Genomic DNA, 21,026 nt, shown 5'->3' on the forward strand with positions numbered 1-21,026 from the left:
AGACTTTGTAATGCCTTGTTTATACGGGCTTGTGGAGGAACATACACAGCTATTAGGAGAATGAAGAGAACTCATGTGGAGAATAAAATGGCTTGCAGTTGATATGTAAAGACTCTAAGTTTTCATCACAGTACTGATATATTATAGTTATATCCTGAGACCAGCTGTTGTTGATATATAAACATAATCTTCCTTTGTTTTACCTGATGTCTTTTCAATTCTGTCTGATCTAAATGTCTGAAATCCTGGGATGTATATAGTGTTGTCCCCATGAATTTGTGGATTAAGCCAGGTTTCAGTAAAACAAAGAACAGCTGAATTGTAAAAATCAGAATATTTTAAGAGATTAATTTCAGTAGCTTTTAGTAGCTTTGAGGGTATAACCCATCTTATAAAACAATACTTTGACCATCATTGGACATGTTTGGAAATTTATCTGGCAATCTGTGATATTTGGTGTCTAGATCTAACACACTAAACCTGAAGCATGGTAGTGTGTATCAGCAGCAAAAATAAGGTTTACATTTTTCTTCTAATTTAGTATGGGTGAAAGGAATAGCATTTATCATTAGCACTTAGACTTATATACCTCTTTACAGTGCTTTATAGTGCTTTACAGTGCTTTACAGCCCTCTCTAAGCAGTTTACAGAGTCAGCATATTTCCCCCAAGAATTTTGGGTCCTCATTTTACCCATCTCAGGAGGATGGAAGGCTGAGTCGACTTTGAGTCTGGTGAGATTTGAACTGCCAAATTGCAGGCAGGCAACATAAGTAGCCTGCAGTACTGCACTCTAACCACTGTGTCACCCTGGCTCATATCATCTTTTACTCTTAAATGATTAAGAAGATCAGACAAATTTTAAATGCTGGATGGATTATTTATTTCAAGAATTGTCAGTGGGGAGGTGAGCTGGCATTGGTGATCTGGGAATCTGTTTGGTTTTTCAGGGACCTTGCTCCCCAAATTTCTGGTTGTGAGGCCCCATTTCTGGAGATGGGCTCCCTGGGTCATTTGGGATTATTGCTACTATATAAGCCTCCCTACTGTGTGCCAATTTCCCTGCCTGAGCTACTGGAAGCCATTTCAGGGTTGACAGCAGAGTTCCTGGAAAACTTCAGTCTATGAGTTTGGCCTTGGAAGCAGCCCCAGTGGCTACCATGGGCCTATCCCAAATAATCTCAGACCTAATTAAGAAGTGGTCATATGCTGTGAAAATATTTACAGACCCCTCATATCCTGTAAGGGCTGTGAAAATATTTACACACCCCTCACATCCTCATAAACTGTTTCAACTCTTACCCTCAAAATGATGCTATAAGCACTGCACCCCAGAACAACTAGACACAAGAACATTTTTTTCCCCAAATGCCATCACTCTGCTAAACAAACAATTCCCTGTTTGTATCCTTACAATTTATATTGACTGTTTCCTAGTATGTATATGATTATTTTAAGTGTTATACCTTATGATTCTTGATGAATGTATCTTTTCTTTTTATGTACACTTAGAGCATATGCACCAAGACAAATTCTTTGTGTGTCTAATCACACCTGGCCAATAAAGAATTCATTCATTCATAAAGAATTAATTTGTTCATATGATCGTACTTGTTGGAGCAATGGCAAGATGATCTGTTGGAAAAATCTAGAAGTGGTATTCAGCAGGTTCTGACCAGTACTGGAAAACCGGTAGCAGAAATTTTCAGTAGTTCAGAGAACCTGAAAATACAACCTCTGACTGGCTCCATCCCCTTTTATTCTCTGCCTCCCGAGTCGCAGCTGATTGAGTGGGTCTTCTTTTGTTGCCCTGCACAGGAGAATGGAGCTGGAAAGCAGGTTAATGGGGTGGGGAGGGAATGGGATTTTGCAGTAACCTCCCCCAGGAGTGGGGAGGGAATGGAGATTTTATCCTTGGTGTCAGGCCCACCAAGCCATGCCCACCAAGCCACACCCACAGAGCCAGTAGTAAAAAAATTTGAATCCCACCATTGGGAAAATCTGCCATTATTCAACCTGTTATGGTCACATCATGGTTTCCTTAAGGTGCTCTTATGTCCTCCTCCTCTGCAGGGAAGCTAGACCTATTTAAGCAATTGATGGACCAAATGTAGTTTTCTTGGCCAGGTTTTTCAGAAGTGGTCTCCCATTGCCTCTTTCCTAGGGCAGAGAAAGAGTAGCAGATTCAAGGTCACCTATTTATTTATTACATTTTATTTATTACTTTATAAGTAACTCAAGGTGGCAAACATACCTAATACACTTTTCTTCTCCTCCTTTCTCCACAATACAATCCTGTAAGGTGGGTTGGTCTGAAAGAAAGTGATTGGCCTAAGGCAGGACTAGAACTCATAGTCTCCTGATTTCGAGGCCAATACTTTACTCGCTACACCAAAACTGGGTGTCCTAAAATCTGCTTTACTTAAAGCAGATAAGTTTGCCTAAGAATTCTTGTATCCATATTTTTTCCACTTAAAAATAATTTTACAATTGTTTTTGCTATAATAACTTGCTATTCTATTTTGATCCTGATGTATTGAAATTCTAATCGACTCTATGTCATTGAATCAGTGCCATCATTCTGCTGAGCCACTTATTTCTCCTATCCTTGGTGTTTGTAATGGAAAAGAGACAGTTATAATGATGTAAGCAATGAAGAAATGTGATTCCCAATGCTTTCCCAATATAGTTACCAAGAAACTATGTACATACATGAATTCTCTGGTGAGCATTTAAACACAGTATGGTCTATTTAAAAGCAAAACTGTTTACTGCAATTTAGAACTGTTTGTTTACCAAACATAGCATGATCTTGCCCCAAAAACACTGGCAAAAGTTGTCTTTTTGCTTGCCTGTAAGAAAAATAAAACAAACCAATACAAAAAAGACTTCAGCCATTATCAAATGAATTTGAAGAGGTTTCATGTTTAAAAAAATCGATTCAATTCTTCCTCTATTTGTTTTGATTTCTATGGTTTCCCAGGCTACAATTTGTGATTCTTAGGATAATAGGCCAGAGTTCAGAGAATGCTGCAAACTGACTTTTCTTGGGGCAGAGAGACATATGGAAGCAGTGAGAAATCCAACATCCCAAAATCCCTTTGCTGTGGTAGTTGAAACCCAAATCTACTTTAATTTCAATTCAATCATCCTTGTCTTGCCAATGGTTTTAATAAAGAATAAATACACCCTCTTCTACCCATTAAAGCCTTTTTGATATTAGTCAATCCCTGTCATACCTCCCCTCAATCTTCTCTTTGGCAAGCTAAAAATGCCCAATTTCTCGAGCCCCTTAGCTCTCTTTTGAACCCACCTTAGGATTTCAATATGTCTTCTCAAGTACTGGACCCCAAGCTGGAAACAGTAAAGTGATGCCCAACTGTGACTCAGAATAATGGAACGATTATCTCCCATAATCTAGATGCAGATTTTCTATTAATGCCAGTTCAAGATTATATTGGAGTTTTAGCTCCTGCTTCACAGTGCTTGTTTATGGTCACCTGAGTTCTTATATAGATTGCTTCTGCCAAGCCAGATCTCTTCAATCCTGTGCCTATGAGGTTTATTTTTCTGCCCCCCTCCACCGTGTAGGGACTTAATACTTGTCATTGCTGAAAGTTGTATTGTTAACTGTGGCCCAATGCATATATCTGTCAAGGAGGTTTTAAATAACAAATTGTTGATTATTATTATTTAGGTTGGGTACACAGGCAGCTAGACATTTAGCCTGGATTTGGCATTTTTAGCCACCAATTAAATCCCTCCCAAGGACCTGAGATTGGCAAGTGTCATTGTGTCCTTTCTGGTGCTCTTTGAGCTTGGTTGCTTTCTTAAGTGTTTGATTACCCAAATTAGGTAGCATCCTTAGTGCTCACAGTTATTGTTGTTTCATAGTGATAAAGGTATCATTGCAAGATATAAGCTGTTTGAAGTACAGCTGCCTTTGGGAATTGACTAATGGTGATTTTGTCAGTCCTGATGATGTTAAAGTAATGAACATCATCCCAATGATGTTCTCAATGTTTTGGGATTGCATGCAAATTATGCCACTTACATATTTTGTAATTTTCTCCAGTTCTTTCTCTTCTCTTCTACTGTGTCCAGGTAGTGCAATGTCCACTAACTATTCTTTTTTGTCTTTTTTATTTATTATTATTTCGTTTGAAGGAAGATCTCCTGGTTGAGTTTTTGACCATTACCTAATTTAGTTCTAGAATACAATTTGGTTTCCTGTCAGCATTACAAACTATGCAGAAGATGTTATATGGATTTATTGGTGTTATAGTATATTCCACTAATTTGCTAGAACCCCTCCCAAGGAATGTACAAGTTAGCTTTTAAAATGACATATGTAGATAATAAAACCAAAATCATTTACAAAAGAGCTGAAAGCAAAAACCAAGAGCATTCAAACTATTAGTATCAGCAGCAGAAACAAAATTCAATCCAAATGGTAATTAAATAAAAATATCATATCCCTAAAGGGATGAACAATCACATGTTATTTTATTCCTGTCACCCCAGGTGATACAAATTGAGACTGATGAAAATTGGAATCTGATATTCATAAACTTGAAAGTATCACTAAAGTTGTCTAATGTAATGAATTGCCAATGCAAAAAATTGAGTCCCATAGCATCCATAGACTATCAAAATTATAACAGATATGCCTACCACTGCCCAAGACTCTCTGTTTTGCCATCAAGCAGCTCCTATTGTTGCACTATTTTTCTAATATATAGAACATACTATTTTTCTTGAAATCTTCTTGTTAGAACATAAAAATCCCCTTTCCACCCCCCCAAAATCAGGGGTTGCTTCTCTGGGAAATCTAAAAAAAAGTGACCAAAAAGATACTTGGTGAAAAATATCCTGCAACCTTGGTGTCACTACGGAAAGGCACCTGACATTAACTGTGCCTTAAAAAACAGAGGAAAATAAATCAGTGCTTCATCTGATAATTCTACAACCGCAGTAATGTTATCCCAAAATTATGCACAATTTTATACTAAGATCTGGAGGGAATGCTGTTTTGTCTAATTCGTGGGCTATTTCTGGGTGCTGCTGGCCATGACACTAGTACCATTTCCTTTCAGCACTAGTCAAGGACAAAGCTAGCTTGATAACACTCCCTCTCTCCTACTACACCATATGCTCCTTCTGTGCAGTGATGATCTGTCATCCAGGCTAATTCTGGACTCAGGTTTAGCGCTTTTTAAGAAAACGCTAAATGTGCATTAAGAAATAGCCTTATAAGTCACAGGTGCAAAACATCTCTGCATCTCTGAACTGTCATTAGGGCAACTTGATAGGTAATTAAACTAGTCAGAAACAAAAATGAAATACAAATAATTATATTTTGTACCCATAACTATCTGGCATGAAATATGTTGAATAGAGAAGTAATAGCACTAGCAATAGCACTTAGACTTATAGATCACTTCTCAGTGCTTTACCGCACTCTCTAAGTGGTTTACAGAGTCAGCATATTGTCCCCAACAATTGGGCTCCTCATTTTAGCAACCTCGGAAGGGTGGAAGGAAGAATCAACCTTGAGTACTCAGAATTGAACTTGTGGAGTGAGCAGTGAGTTAGCCTGCAGTACTGCATTCTAACCACTGTGCCACCATGGCTTTTTTGACTAGACCAAAGTTATCCAGACTTTGGGTGGATGAATTAATTGAAATTTGAACCTGGATTTCTTCAGTTTAGCATCCTAAACTTTGTTGCTATGTTGGACAGATCTTGAAGCTGGGAATGTTTAAGATCAAAAGTGGGGGGGAAGAAAGAAATGGTGAAAAGAATATTTGATTGAAGGTAAGGAGCTTGGAATCAGGTAGAAGGATGGCAGGGGGAAATGATGGCTCAGCAGGGGGGAATGTCAATGGGGGAAGACAGATTTGTTTAACAACCACCTGATTCACTTAATGACTCCAGTCATAGCAAAAATGGGCATGACTCATTTAACAATTACCTTCTTCAGGGACAGAAATTCTGGTCCCAATTGTGTGCTTATAAATTGAAGACCACCTGTGTGATGTCTCTGCACTTTAACAGCCCTTGGCACATGGGCTTTAAAGGGGTATTCTTTTCTGTAATGAATGAATCCTTCAAGTTAAGGCAAAGCGCAGTCTTGATAAATTCCAGGATGTCTATATGTGTTAGACCAGAAAGAATGAATTGTGATTGCCATGCTCTGCTGTCCATGTGGACACATCTGGACACATCTGGATAGCCCTGGTGAGAAACAGGATGCTGGCTCAGATAGGCTCTTTGGTCTCTCCCCAGGGTTGCTATTCTCACACATAAAAGAACTGCAGAACCGTCAAGAGAACTAGAAAATGAGGAAGCTGGTTTTTCACATGGTGTTAAATCAGGAAACCCTGGAAGTGGTACAGAGCGCTGCCTGACATGTTATTGTGTGGTTGTCTAATGCTTTTTATTTGCACAGCAGAGCAATGAACATGTTTATAAAATGTGGCAGCTGAGATGCAAAGCTGTGCTCAGAGTTGAAGGAGGAGAAGGGGGAGGAAGAGATTCTATTGGGTTGCTATTTCCTTTTCAGCCTGACCCCAGATTGTTTGGAAGGAGTTTCCTCCTCCTCCTGATTCTCTCCCACCCCCACCCACCCCCATTCCCCCAGCCTCTGAGGGGTGTTAACAAATTACATGCAGACTTTCTTCCAGAGCAACTTTTTCTTCTGTCTGATCTAAAAGGAAAAGCTGACAGGAACAGCAATGATGGCAAACTTTTGCTTAGTTGGATCTTAATGGCTGGCTGTGTCCCTGTGGACTGAAGAGGGAGGATGGCACACCCAGAGAAGTCTTACTTGAGGAGATCCTTCAGTGAGCACATCAGGGTCTCCACCAACAAAGCCTGGGATATCTTTTGGAAGAGTGCACGAGAAAAACGTTTATCAGGTTAGTTTCCTGAGCCCTTATATTGATAGTGCTCCAATGCAAGGCAAATTCTGCTTTGCTTAACAGATCCCTTGCATGCATCGTGGAGCCAAACCCTGATTATTTGGGGCGGGCGGAGGCGTGGAGCTTGGATTTCCACATGACACCTAAGTGTTGCAGATTGTTTGATCTCAAAGTACCTGCCAAGTATCACAAGCTGCTGGACATGGTCTCTTTTTTTATTAATATTGACACAAAGCAAGCTTCATGCAGTAAGCTGTGTAAAGTACATATGCAGTACAGGACAGGATGGAATATGGCATCTGTGTGGAACAAGGAGTTGCAAAATTTCTCACTAGTTCTGTTCCCTCAATGCCACTTTGCAAATCTGGCGACTGTAAATAACTGTTACGTAAAGCCCATGAGTGAAGTTAAGACACTTGGAATGATTTTTTTAAAATCAGTTTTTAAATATATACATTATATATTTCCATTGATATATAATATTGTAGGCTTCTAACATCAATCTAAATACATATGGATAAAACTGACAAATTTTAAATGATGGTGCGATTGTGAGAAGATGGTTGTGTTGATACTCTGACACTCAGTGGGGAAATCTGGTACTACCAAGTAAATATTTGAGAAACGTATTCTAAATGAAGTTCTGCTCCTAGAGAATACTCTTTGCAAAACATTTTGGCTTTTTAGCCTGAGCTTATATAACTCTTACCTATTGGAACTCTATTTGAGGCGACATTCCAATCTTGAAAAGAACAATTATGTTTCTATGCTAACACTGGCAAAAGTGTTGAGCTTGTCCTAACTTAAATGTCAGCTCTTGGTCCTTCCCAACTTTGCTGAGATGTAGGAATGTAATTTGGCAGCTTCAATGTTTACTTTCAGGTGGTTCCATTCAGTCTAAACAAGATTCTACTTCACAGGTAAGAGAAGCAGGACTATGTGTGTGCCCATCTCTTCACTTAAGAGGGTCTCTTAGCTACTTCCCTTCTTGATATGACCACTTTGCCACATTCAAGTGGACATAAAAACTTTTGAGTTAGCTGCTTATATGGACAGGTTAGTAACCACAGTAGTAAGGCACTCATTCTTGATATTGTATATTCATTCCTCTGGAGTTTATTTATTCATTTGTGGTCCTGGTTAGCATCTTTTAAGCTGAGGCTTCCATATAGGAAGGGGATAAGATGTTTGTGGTAATAATGAGCTCAGAATGAAGTTCTAAGACAAAGAAGTCAGAGATTTAGAATGGATTAAAGCAGTGGAATGTTTATTCAACCTCTGAAACACTAAAAGTTTATTCTGCTTTCTGGATCTGTTTTCTCTTTATCTGTCAAGGGAATGCCCTACGGGACTGTTCTTTTGGGGTAGGGCAGGACTCACAAATGGCAGAAAGAACAAGCAAGGATTACAGTAACATTGAGAAATCCTTTATGTGGCCTTGAACTTTCTAGATTTGTTTGTACTCTGTAAACTGAGATAAAGATGAGGGCAGGAAAGTAAAAGTGAAAGCAATCAAGTGTTCAGTGGAAGAAATATAGACAACCATTCCTCTGAAATTTGAGTCCCACAACTGCACACATATACTTGCATCAATTTAAAAAAACACCTTAAAGCTCGATGTTTTTAAAATAAGTAAATATATATAGCAAAAATTCAAAACAGGCCTATAATTCAGAATTCAGGGCCTTTCATCTAACAATGGCAAAATCATTCCTTGCAATGTCCCCCCCCCCTTTTTTTTGCCCATGATGTCACTGTTTCATTCTTATGCAATTAGTGAGACACATTTACATTTCTGTAATGATAGCACTGTTAAATTTCTCTTTAACACCAAGAGTATCCACCATCAACCACAAGCCATGTAAAATATGTTACACTTGGCCACACATTTTGTTGGAGAGGTTGAATGACCAATAATAGGCTGGTTCAGAAATAAATAGAATAGAATAGAATAGAATAGAATAGAATAGAATTCTTTGTTGACCAAGTGTGATTGGACACACAAGGAATTTGTCTTGGTGCAAACACTCTCAGTTTACATAAAAGAAAAGATACATTTAGCAAGAGTCAAGAATCATAAGGTACGACACTTAATGATATAGGGTACAATAAGCAATCAAATCATACTAGGAAACAGTCAATATAAATCATAAGTATACAAGCGACAAAGTTACAGTCATACAGTCATAAGTGGGAGGGAATGGGTGATAAAGAGTAATGAGAAGATTAATAGTAATAGTCGTGCAGACTTTGTAAATAGTTGGGCAGTGTTGAGGAAATTATTTGTTTAGAAGAGTGATGGTGTTTGGAAAAAAACTGTCCTTGTGTCTAGTTATTCTGGTGTGCAGTGCTCTATAGTGTCGTTTTGAGGATAAGAGTTAAAACAGTTTATGTCCAGGATGTGAGGGGGTCTGTAAATATTTTCATAGCCATTTTTTTGACTTGTGCAGTATACAGGTCCTTGATTGAAGGCAGGTTGGTAGAAAGATCATTTTATGCTTGGTCATTTCAGGACATAACTTTTGCCCTTTGCCCTCTCTGATGCCCCAGAAAATATATGTTGTCATTCTGCTGTTGTCTCCATAAAGGATTGGGTAGAACATTGTTTATTCGGTATTTTGGAACTATGGAAGACAAAAGCAGTTTATTTGTTAATACTGCATTCCTATCTGTATCTATCTATCTATATCTATTTATCCATCTATCTATCCATCCATCCATCCATCCATTCAATGATCTGGAACAGAGGGAAGCTAGGGATTGGCAGCAATTTAAAGCTGGTAATTCAGCAGTGCGAAAATTTAAACATCTCAAGTATTTGAAAAGGACTCATCTGGGCGGAGTGCTATTTGCCATTAGCTGAGAAAGAAGTGGGGAGAATAAGAGAGAGAAAGAGAGGGAGAGAGATCATCCACTCTTCTGAAGAATTTGAGCAATTATTTCAAACAATAGCAAAATTTTAAAGTTTTTTTAATTAACTCACTAAACAAGAACACATGGCTGTAATTACACAGATGAATGGATCTGTCAAAACCAGTTGTACATAATAGTTCCTTGCCCCATAGGAATTAAATCAGACATCAATATATAATAAACATAGTTATTATTGCCAAACTGGCTTCTTTCCATCATTTATTTCCGCTTGATTTTTGCGGATGCTACAGAACATAATATTTTCCTCTCTCCCGAGTTGTCTGGTAGGTCAGCAATTTCCTTGTCTCCCACTAAGATACTATGGGAGATTCCCAATACAAATGCATTGAATAAAATTCATTTATAAGAAAAATACTTCCCCAAATTCCACCCCATTTGAACATGACCAAGACAGTTAGACACAATTCTATTGGTAGTGATTTAGAACCAATTAATTTTTTTAACTATGGTACTACACAGTGTAAGTTAGAGAAGTGAATGGCTGTTGTTATGGGGTGGCCATGAAACCTCCTATATTTGGGGAGATAGTATCTTCATCTTTCTACCCTCAAAACTTTCATAAAAGAAGGTATGTAGAGATGCAAGAATATATCTGCTGCAAGGACTGATGCAATGAAGAATGTTTTGTATTCATGTCTCAGAAGACCTGACATGGCCATCTAGGGCTAAATGGAATTATACTTTTTCAGAACCTTGTACAGTCAGGCTTCTGAACAGAAGAAGACTAATATCCAGATGAATATTATCCAGCAACATGGGAAGGTCGCAGATGGATTCTTGTATGTGTTGTCTTCGTAACTGCCTGAGCAAAGGTAGTTTGTTCTGACTTTTTGGCTATAGTCAGCTTGTTTTCTGCCTTCCCAATGTTCTGGGGTCATCTTGAACCAAATACATTTGTAAAATAAAAGGATGAAAAGAAAATACAAAAGGACAAGTGCTTAAAATAAATGAATGATTCCACCACAGGATTCGCCCCCCCCCCCTCATGAAATCTCAATTTCAATCAAAGTAAAACAGAAATAATGGTCTTGGCTCAGTAACTTCATAACATTTTTCTTGTGCTCTGATTATATTATGAATTAAGCATGAAGCAATACCTAGAAAGCATACAGGAGGATCTCTCTCAGCTGCAGTTGATTTGGAGATTGAATTAATGCCAACAGATTTCTTCACATTTCAGATGATAATACATTTTTTTCTTCAAGAAAAAGTGGAGGAAATACTTTCTTTTTGATGGTAGGATGTACAGGTAATCTCTGCCATGACAGCTGCAATTAAGCTGATGTGAAGTAATCAGTTTTCTTCCACTTTGGGGAGAAATCAGAATTTTCAGATTGAAAGTGAAGCATTCCTTTCATGAAAGAAATGAAAGCTTCAGATATAATGACAGTAAAAAATGGCTAACTTCCACAAACTGGTTTTATAAATATTTTTCCTTTAAAGGAGTTTTATGATTCGTTCACTAAGTGATGTAGCCATCATTTTATGTTCATCTCAGCTGGGAAGCAAGATGTTCTTACAGGTGTCCTACAGCTGGTATTTCTCCTGCTTTGAAAATGAAAGCCTGACTAAGTACACATGGTGTTAAACATGTATCTGCGAAATGGAGCTTAGTGGGGTCACTCCTACTTTACAGGAAAGGCATCTCATTGATTAGAGAAGCTATCTAAGGATAAACAGTGATCTCACTTTCTTTTCCTTCAACTCAGGGTGGAGAGAGATCTTGCCAGAAAACCTCCAAGCATTTTTCTTCTTCTTAATGATGGACAGGAAATTGCTCCTCCTCTCTTATTCTCTGTCTCATGGCAAGAGAGCAGAACTGTAACATTGTGGGAGATGAACTGTACTAGTTTATGCCAGCACAAAATATCAGAATATCAGCACTTAAGACAAGTTTTAATAAAAGGCATCAGTGATTTGCGATTCACAACAGCTTGTGTCTTAAAATAAAAATTTCCAGTTGTCTTTTTCTTTTGTTCTCTCTAATAAATAGGAATTTAGCTCTGTCATCTTGATCCACAGCAGCAGATACAACCTGCCCTCCTTTCCTTACACCTACTAGCATCATTATCCAAACATCATCAGTCACTAGCATTGATGATGTTATCTAATTTAGGTAATGAAATGTCTCCGAAAGCATCAAGGACTCCCCATTTCAACCCTGAGCTACAAATATTCTCCTTTATTTATAACATAACTGTGCAATAATTTCATCTACCAGGGCAAGAAGGGTATATGAAAGGCTGCTGCAAAGTGAGAGAAAGTAAGAAGGTGACTTTTTTCATTATAATCCTATGGACTACATAAACCACATCTGTTCACAAAGGCTTAAGTACACAGGAATAGTTTCTTGCTCTTTTGTAATTCATCCTTCATTGATACTCAAAATGAATGTTGGGAGGAGCAAAAAGAATAAGAAAGTAGGGGATTTCTCTTCTCTTCTCTTCCCTTCCCTTCCCTTCTCCTCTCCTCCTCTCCTGTCTCTGTCTTCTATTTTTTTTCATCTAACATCTGGATAATGAAACAGGAAGGAGTAGTTTTCCAAAGGAAGGACTTTTTTTCTTTATCTTTTCTCCCTTATGCACATGCATTTTCTAATATGAAATCTGGGACATTTGGGCCCAATTTTTCCTACTTTTGATGCTGCAGAAACAGAAAGCAAGCAAGTGAGCAGATACTGGTGGCTGTTCACATTTATTCTTTGGACAACACTATAAGCTTTATGCCTCCTACCTCATTGATTAGCAAAGGTCAGAAATAAAAGGAATTTGGACTATTATTAATTTTTCTTGCATGCTGTGCTGAACCCTGTCCATAGAATAACACAATTTTGATAGGGACAGGTTTCAGAGAGTTCCTGTTTGTGATGTTTTTCATTTCATTTATATTTATATATCAAATTTAGAAACCGTCCCTCTCTCTCAAAGAAATACTCTGGGTGGAGCTCCTTCCCTTTGGTTCTTTATAGGCAATACTCCAGATCACAGGGCAATTGGACAATTTTAAATGGTGGATTTAATATTAATAATTTACATAGGTTAAGCAAGCACCCTTACAATATTGGACCAGAAATATCTATTCTATTTGGATTCTGGATCTTTAATGCCATAATGAAAAGTTTGCTAAAGTTGATTTCATGTTGGAATCTTCTTCATCGTAAGTAGTTCAAGGAGGATGGTTTTTGATGCTACTATATTTACTGAACAAGATTTAACGCTCAAGAGCTATCACTGTATCGCTAAATCTCTAACAAAAATAATAACCATATTTGAGAAAGGCAGTTTGGTATAGTGGTTAAGGTGCTGGCCTAGAAGCCAGGAAACTCTCACCTAATCCGATCTTAGGTGAGAAAGCTGACTGGGTGACTACGCGCTAATCACTCTGTCTCAGTCCAACCCACCTCATATTGTGGGTTGGGAAAATTGCTTCCTTGAGTTACTTATAAAGTAATAAAGGTGGGATAAAAATCTAACATAATAATAAATAAATAATTATTCTCTGGAAGTGCATCCGGCATTAGTAGGCTCAAAAGAAAAACATAGGGCAAGTTTCATATTTCTTCTCTTGTTGAATTTCATAGTGGAGTCCTTAAAATGGCAGTGACCTATGACACACAGTGTGTTTTCTGCCTTTACAGACATGGAGAATGTAAAGGCATTGTTTAGGAAAAGAAATGTGCAATAGGAAATATTAGGATAAAAGTGCATGATTAGATTAATAAAGTGACAAATAGCATTCCTACAACACAATCAAATTCAAATATATACAAACACAACTGTGTTTTATTTTCTGCTATAAACTTTGAGGCCCACTTAACTTTTCAGAATTTCCTACGTATATCCATTCCTAGTATTTGTTGCTGTTTTGGATCATAAAACAAACTGCATACATACTTGTTCAGTACAAAGAGCACATTTGCAAAAGCAGTTACAATGTGCTGTAGAAGCCAACGAACTTTTAAGTAGGTTTCCAGGGAACTGTTCAGGCATTTTCCATTTCAGTGGGTTAATGAATTATTGCTTAATCCAATCTTTTCTCACTGGAATTGCTCTCTCTCTCTTCGAGTACATAGTCAAACGCTAATCTTATATATCCGACCCAATTCCCAGGATTTAGTTTGGGATTCTACCAGAAATTATTTCAGATGAAAATCCAGGCCTATCATTTAATTTTCCTTCCAGGTATCATGCTACATGCAGAGTAATACCTCACAAATAATAAAAACTTTTTCATCAAAACAGAACAGAAATGCAAGTAGTTGCTGCTCTTCTATTCTGAGGAGATAGGGAGTAATAAGATAGTATAGGAAGAATAGAGACTGGGTACATAAGCGCAAAGACATTGATACTGTTGTAGGAAATACTGCAGCAAAACAGCAATTTAAGCTATTTATTGTCCAGCGAGGAAGCCAGCAGTGAACAGTCCTCTAAAAGTTAGTTCTCACACTGTCAAAAGTAAACAACCTGATGGAAGATCAGGCTATTACCAAAATGAGAAACAGATGGAAACTGTATCTATGGCCCAAAAAAGGATTTGCTTCTAACCCTTTACATGGACTGTGTGGGAGGAAGAAGTGCTAGAAATTTGACCATTGATTGCTAGACATACAGAGAGCTCACATTTGATTCATAGCAGCTGCTGGAACCCTTTCGCAATGGCTTCATAGTTTTGCTGCAATAAATTTATTTCTCTGACCCTTCATGTCCTGAGAAATGCATTCTTGCAGTGTTTTGCCTTATTAGCGCAGAGAGCTTTGGTAAGGCCTCAGCTAATACTTGCCTTCTGTTGCAAACAAACCAAATCTCAAATAGGCGCCATTGCAATAGGGCTTTTTAATACTTGTAAACTTAAATTTGAGGAAGATTTCTGCAGGTGACCTCTGATCTGCTGATAGCCCAGAGTCATCCTCTAAGCCAGTAGTATCGAACTCAAGGCCTGTGGGCTGGATCCAGCCCACGGGGTGCTTAGATCTGGTCCACAGTGCCAGCCAGCAGAGGACCAGCCCGCGGTGCCTCTGCCAACAAAAATATTGGCAGAGGGCTTCAGGTAGCTATTGTGGTCAAAAATGGGGCATGGGGAGGCACATGCAGCCCAGTGGTGGGATTTAATTCTTTTTACTACCAGTTCTGTGGACATGGCTTGGTGGGCGTGGCAGGGGAAGAATGCTGTAAAATCTCTAGTCAGAGGTGGTATTTGCCAGTTCTCCAAACTACTCAAAATTTCCACTACTGGTTTTCCAGAACTGGTAAGAACTTGTTGAATACCATCTCTGATGCAGCCCCTCCGAACTCCATTTTTGCTGGCAGAGGGCTATTTAAACAAACTAAAAGCAAAACAAAAATAGAAATGTTTCAGCTTTTGCATTTGAGTATGCAAGAAGGAAAAGGAAAGGAGGAAAGAAAAGAGAAAAGAAAAAGAAGGAAAGATGGGAGAGAGCAAAGAAGGAAAAATAAGAAAAGAGGGGAAGGAAGAAGAAAGGAGAATGAAGAGGGAAGTCCCATGTCATGCCCACCATGACCACACCCTTGGCCACGCCAATCATGGCCCTCCGAGGTCAGACACAAGCCTGATGCAGCCCTCAATGAAATTGAGTTTGACACACCTGCTCTAAGCTAAGGAAAGTACCGTACTTGATACGAGAAGTATTATCAAATATGTATAAAGTACACATTTAAACAAATAGCTGTGCAGAATTTGATAATTTCCCACACTTTTGCTTAAATGTACACCATTCAGCTTAGCTGAGGATACCGTACTGATATCAGTTTTTACTGAATGATGGTTTTGAAAGACGCACACCAAGGTTTGTTTTCTGTGTTAACTAAAGAACTCTCCCAGTATGTCATGTGTGTGCCAGAGAGGGGCAATAAAGTAGCTGCAGGTACTTTTTTCTACTATTGAAAAGGCACCTGAGATTATGAGCATCTTTGGTGAAGAAACTGATACTAACTTTTCTTGGAAGACAAAACATTATACAACATTAAAAGCTTGTGAAAAGTCACCCAAAGGCAATGGTTTCTTCTCATATAAACAGCATATTTGCCCTTTTCATCGGATCCTTGCAGCTTCTTGTGGTTGGTTATGTGTTGCAAATTAGAACAAGTACATTGTTCAGCATTTCAATCAATACACACAGTAATTGCCTATGAAGTAATTTGGTGCTTTTCTTTTTATTTGAATTCAGCCATGTCCTGCTTGTAAGGGATGTAGAGATATGTAATACTGGTGGGAGAGGGGGAAATCTAATAGTGTGTGACTGAGGATATTCAAAAACAAACTCCTTACCTGGGCAGCGATAAAATGTTATCCTTAGTCCTCCCTGCCAAATAATAGAAATTCAAGGGATGCCTTGTTTAACCCAGCTTCTCTATTCTTCAAAAAGGAACAATGGAAAATTGGCATGTTGGAATAAGTCTATGAAAGAGCCAGTTTGGTATAGTGGTTAAGATACTAGGACAGAAACAGGAAATTATGAGTTCTACTCAGGGGTGGTATTCAATTTTTTTAACAACCGGTTCTGTGGGCATGGCTTAGTTGGTGGGCGTGGCTTGGTGGTCATGTTATTGGCTGGGAGTGGCCAACTCAATATCACTCACATAGAGGCACGTGTTTCCTCGCCTGGCCTCTCATGACTGTGGGGATACTGCAACAGTCTTAAGTGTGAAAAATGTCATAAGTCACTTTTTTCAGTGCCATTGTAGCTTTGAATGGTCACTCCACACAAGCAAAGTACCAGCAAAGGAAGGGAAAAAAACTCCAGAGAAGTTCCTGAGACAGGAAGTCTAGTTCTGCCAAGAATGTAATAAGGGTTAACGGAGAGGCAGTTTCTGCAAGCAACACCAGAATCTTTCCTTCCTTCCTTCCTCCTTCCTGGTTCTCCGAACTGCTTAGAATGTTAACAACCGATTCTAGCGAATAGGTGCGAACTGGTAGAATCCCACGCCTGGTTCTACTCCCATTGGGTGACTTTGGGCCAGTCATTTACAATTAGCCAAAACCACCTCACAGGATTCTTTTTTTATAGGGAAAATAGGAAGCAGAAAGATTATTATACTTGCTGCCTTGAATTGTTTAAAAATAATAATAAAGGCAAGGTATGAAGAAGGAGGGAAGGAAGGAAGGAGGGAGGGAGAGAGAGAAAGAAAAAGAGAGACAAGGAAGGAAGAAGGAAAGAAATAAAGAAAGAGAGAGAGAGAGAGAGAGAGAAAGAAAGAAAGAAAGAAAGAAAGAAAGAAAGAAAGAAAGAAAGAAAGAAAGAAAGAAAGAAAGAAAGAAAGAAAGAAAGAAAGAAAGAAAGATTTCACATCACCTAGTTGGAAGGAGACAGTTCCTCCGATGACTTTCTAGGAGACTGAAAGACCCTTTGGCTCTTTTGCATTGATGTGAATAGCCAGTTATTTTCCAGAAATGAGATCTTTTGTGTTTCAAGACTGTGCAAGACTGAGGCATGTTTCTTAAAAACAGATTTGCCCCATCCTGTCCTTATTTATATGTTAGCCTGGAATCTTCTGCAATTACATAATGGTAACATTGATACAATTTTTGGTGGGAAACAAATGAACAGGTAAGCCAGTATTTGAAGCCTACGTTTAGGGTTTTAAGATATCTAGAAAAGTATGTTTATCAAAGGGAATCCTAAACTCATCTAAAGATAAGGGATTGTGAAAAATTCTTACCTATTTCTCCAGTGAACTAATTATATTGCTGCTCCATCTGTTCTGATTCTTGGTTCACAGAAATAAGCTTATTAGCTGCTGAAAATTGCTTATCACTCAAGATGAAACATTTTTCCTCTGTAAAATTTCTAGATTTTTTTAGAAATTCTTTTTTTTAATGATATTTTGAATTTGTTCAATATACTATTTTAAGCAGCCTGGATCTCCAGTAATAATTCAAAATGAATACATATTTGTGACCTAGAGTTTTAAAATACATTTACTTTCCAGTTCTTCCGGGTTCTTCCTCAAATCTGTGCATTTTTATAGAAACATTGGAATCTGTTGGTGGCATTACCTGACATATTCATTCTATGTATATGCGTGTGTGTATCTGAGTGAGTGTTCACCCCTGATGACTGCCTAGCAAGTTCTTAAAAGTTGTTTTTTTTTACAAGATTACAGAAGTAGTTGGCCATTGTCTCTTTCTTAGGGCAGTCTTCCCATTTTGAATACAGCTCATCTGTCTGGAATCTGCACTGTATATTGGACATTAATGCAAATGAACATGTCCAGAAGTATTTCATGAGAAGAGTACTACACTCCTCTGCTCGCAACAGAATACCCTATATCACCAGGCTTGAAATTTTTGGCTTGGACACTCTTGAACTACGCTGCCTATGGTTGACTTAAGCGTAGTACACAAAATGATTTGCTGCAATGTCCTTCCAGTCAATGACTACTTCAGCTTCAACTGCAACAATATAAGAGCACACAATATATACAAACTCAATGTTAATCACTCCAAACATGATTGCAGAAAGTATGACTTCAGCAGCAGAGTGATCAATGCACTACCTGACTCTGTTGTTACATCCTCAAACCGCACTCCTTTAACTTCAAACTATTCACCATTGACCTCACCCCCATCCTAAGAGGTCTGTAAGGGGCATGCATAAGTGCACCATCGTGCCCCCCCATCCCTGTCCTATTGTCCCCATTTATTTGAACCTATTTCCTGTATTCTTACTCATGTTTATACTTATAACTATTATCTTGTAAGTGATTGACAAATAACATAAAATAAATAAATTTCTAGCCTAGTGTCTTAATCACTATGCCAAACTATTCTCTTCATTCTCTCTCTATATGCTAATTTCTGGATGCCACTGCATTCTGCATATCTTGTTCTGTTTTCCAGGTTCTGTTCTCTCTCTCCTTAGAATTCAGCTTAAAGTCCTCTGGATCAGGTTGGCAAGGCAACTTCCAAACATTTCCTAATTCTTGAGGCAAAACCCAACTCTTGCCATGAGATCAGCATCTCAAAAATGTATCCCAGAAGCAAGGATTCCCATGGTCACAAACTGCATAACCAGTTATTTATTCTCAATATTCTACTGGTGTTCTTAAACAGAAAAGAGTTAAGAAGAAAACACCACTTTGCCACCAGTTCCATCTCTTCTGTTCTTTTTGAATCACCAGAAGTAATTGTTTTATTAAATGCCTTCAGACAGGGTAAAGCAAATTAATGAATTTACAACGTTGTTAAATAAAATTAGTGAAAATAAAAAAAAACGTGGTGGGATACGCATTTATGTTAATGTTCATTCTTGCAAATGGATTATTCTTCAAAGAGCATTCAGGGCTTTTTGCTTTCATGGAGAAACAAATTCAGTTGTATTTCCATGGTAACAGAACATATAACAAAAATAACATTTCTATTTGTAAAAGGAAAAGTATCTCCTGGGAATAGTAAGTACTTAGTGCCTTTCTATCATAGACTCTTTCTTGCATGACCACATCTTAGCCATACATGACATGAAGTCTGATAAAAATAAGTCTATGTGGAAGTAAATTAGCTGCTAACTTGGTGGTTATTTTTGTTATTTTTCCATGCTAAGTCAAAATGGGTTCAAGAATGGTGATTTGACTAAGGCCGCCACCTACTGAGTTTCATGGCACGTGAACTGGTTTGGAGCTGAATTGGGGCTTCCCAACTATAAAATCCTGTCTGCTCTTCTACTGTTTATTAGAAAGATGTAAGATCTATCCTTTCTAGATTATTATTCTTGTTTATATGATTTAGAGCACGATAGCTAACCTTTTCCATGTTGCATGCCAAAAGTGCACTCGTGTGTGCACATGCACTCGCATGCCTGCATCCATGATGCAATGCATGCATGACTCCCCCCTCTCCCCTGTGCATGAGCCTGTGACCCACCCGTGTGTGCACTGTGCACCTCTATGCATGCACATGCAATCCCCCCACACCGCATGCCTTTGTGCATGTGCACGTGTTTCCCATGCACACATCTCCCCCCTCCGCAAGCACGGCAGGTACCTGACAATCAGCCAGCCAGCAGGGGCACACACGCATGCACAGTGGGGCTCTTCTGATCGACCTCTTGGCATGAATGCCATAGGTTCGCCATCACAGATTTAGAGAGAGGAGAGCTCTATTACATTCAAGATCTATTAAATTGCCTTACCAGAACAGCCAAGTGCCCTTTTCTGAATATTACTGGAAAAGAAAGGTATTAGTGGGTATTCTTTTCCTTTGAGCAATGTGTTGAAGCAGGTAGCAGTTTCTAAAACTAGTTAAAAAAAAATCAGGATAATGATCAATGATTTATGGTACATATGCTAGGCTGTGAATCTGTGAACCTGAGCGTCATAGTGTTATTGATTGGTTAATTATGTGTCATCAAATCTTTATTGCCATTTAGCATTATTACAAAATGATACTTTCTAGAATAATTATATATTATGTAGATTTCTAAGGCCATTCAAAATTGCAGTTGAATTGGGCAGCCTTGGAAATCTAAATTATAAGCTAGCTAGCCCACAGACAAATGCTTCTCAGCTTCAGTGATTTAATTCCAAATGAAATAAATCCTAGATAGAATTTCAGTAAAATTTTCCACTAATTGGAGAGAATCAATGTTTTTATATATATATAAAACTATACTTTCCTTTATATGTAGTATTCGGGCTACTTATGAAGTTTAGGTTCATCCACTCTGCTGATGAAGAAAAAAAATTAAGAAAACATTTGTCCAAATATTTCTAAACATCTGGAATTAAAATGCCATATACATACACATTAAAGTTAAGGCAGAAGGATTGAATGAGAATTCTTTACCAGGAATTATTCAGTGTAACCCATATTTAAGAACTACAGATAAGCTCACCTCCACCCTATTTCCTCTGCAAAATACAAAAGTATTTGTCAGATTAAAAAAATAGATTTATTCTATTAAAATACATGTAGGTTATGTAATATCATAAGAGTTCCAAATCACCGAGTGTTAATTGACATTTGGATGTTCTCAACTTTGAATGTATTTCAAGAGTCCCAAGAGAGAGAATTGCTCTGGTAAAGTACAAGTGTTCAGGTAGAATCTTAGATATGCAAACAGAGTGTCTCTCTCTTGTATTTATATCAAAAGATTTCTTGAAGATATTTTGACGTTCTGTCAGAAAGATTGTCATGATTTCTGGGAGGATATGCACTA

General features: G+C 38.1%; 1 protein-coding gene across 1 annotated transcript in view; it reads left to right on the forward strand.

Annotated features, from left to right (window-relative positions):
• The first annotated feature begins 6,665 nt into the window (after positions 1-6,665).
• Positions 6,666-21,026, forward strand: part of LOC113433659 (rho GTPase-activating protein 7-like) — a 94,993-nt gene continuing 80,632 nt past the window's right edge. Inside the window, exon 1 of the mRNA XM_026696337.2 lies at positions 6,666-6,919. Coding sequence (XP_026552122.2) covers positions 6,805-6,919 — 115 coding nt within the window. The 5' untranslated portion in view covers positions 6,666-6,804. The remainder of the gene's footprint in view (positions 6,920-21,026) is intronic.

This window comes from Pseudonaja textilis, chromosome 2, assembly GCF_049901715.1.
Source record: "Pseudonaja textilis isolate UNSWEBS1 chromosome 2, rPseTex1.2, whole genome shotgun sequence".
In the NCBI taxonomy this organism is placed as follows: domain Eukaryota; kingdom Metazoa; phylum Chordata; class Lepidosauria; order Squamata; family Elapidae; genus Pseudonaja; species Pseudonaja textilis.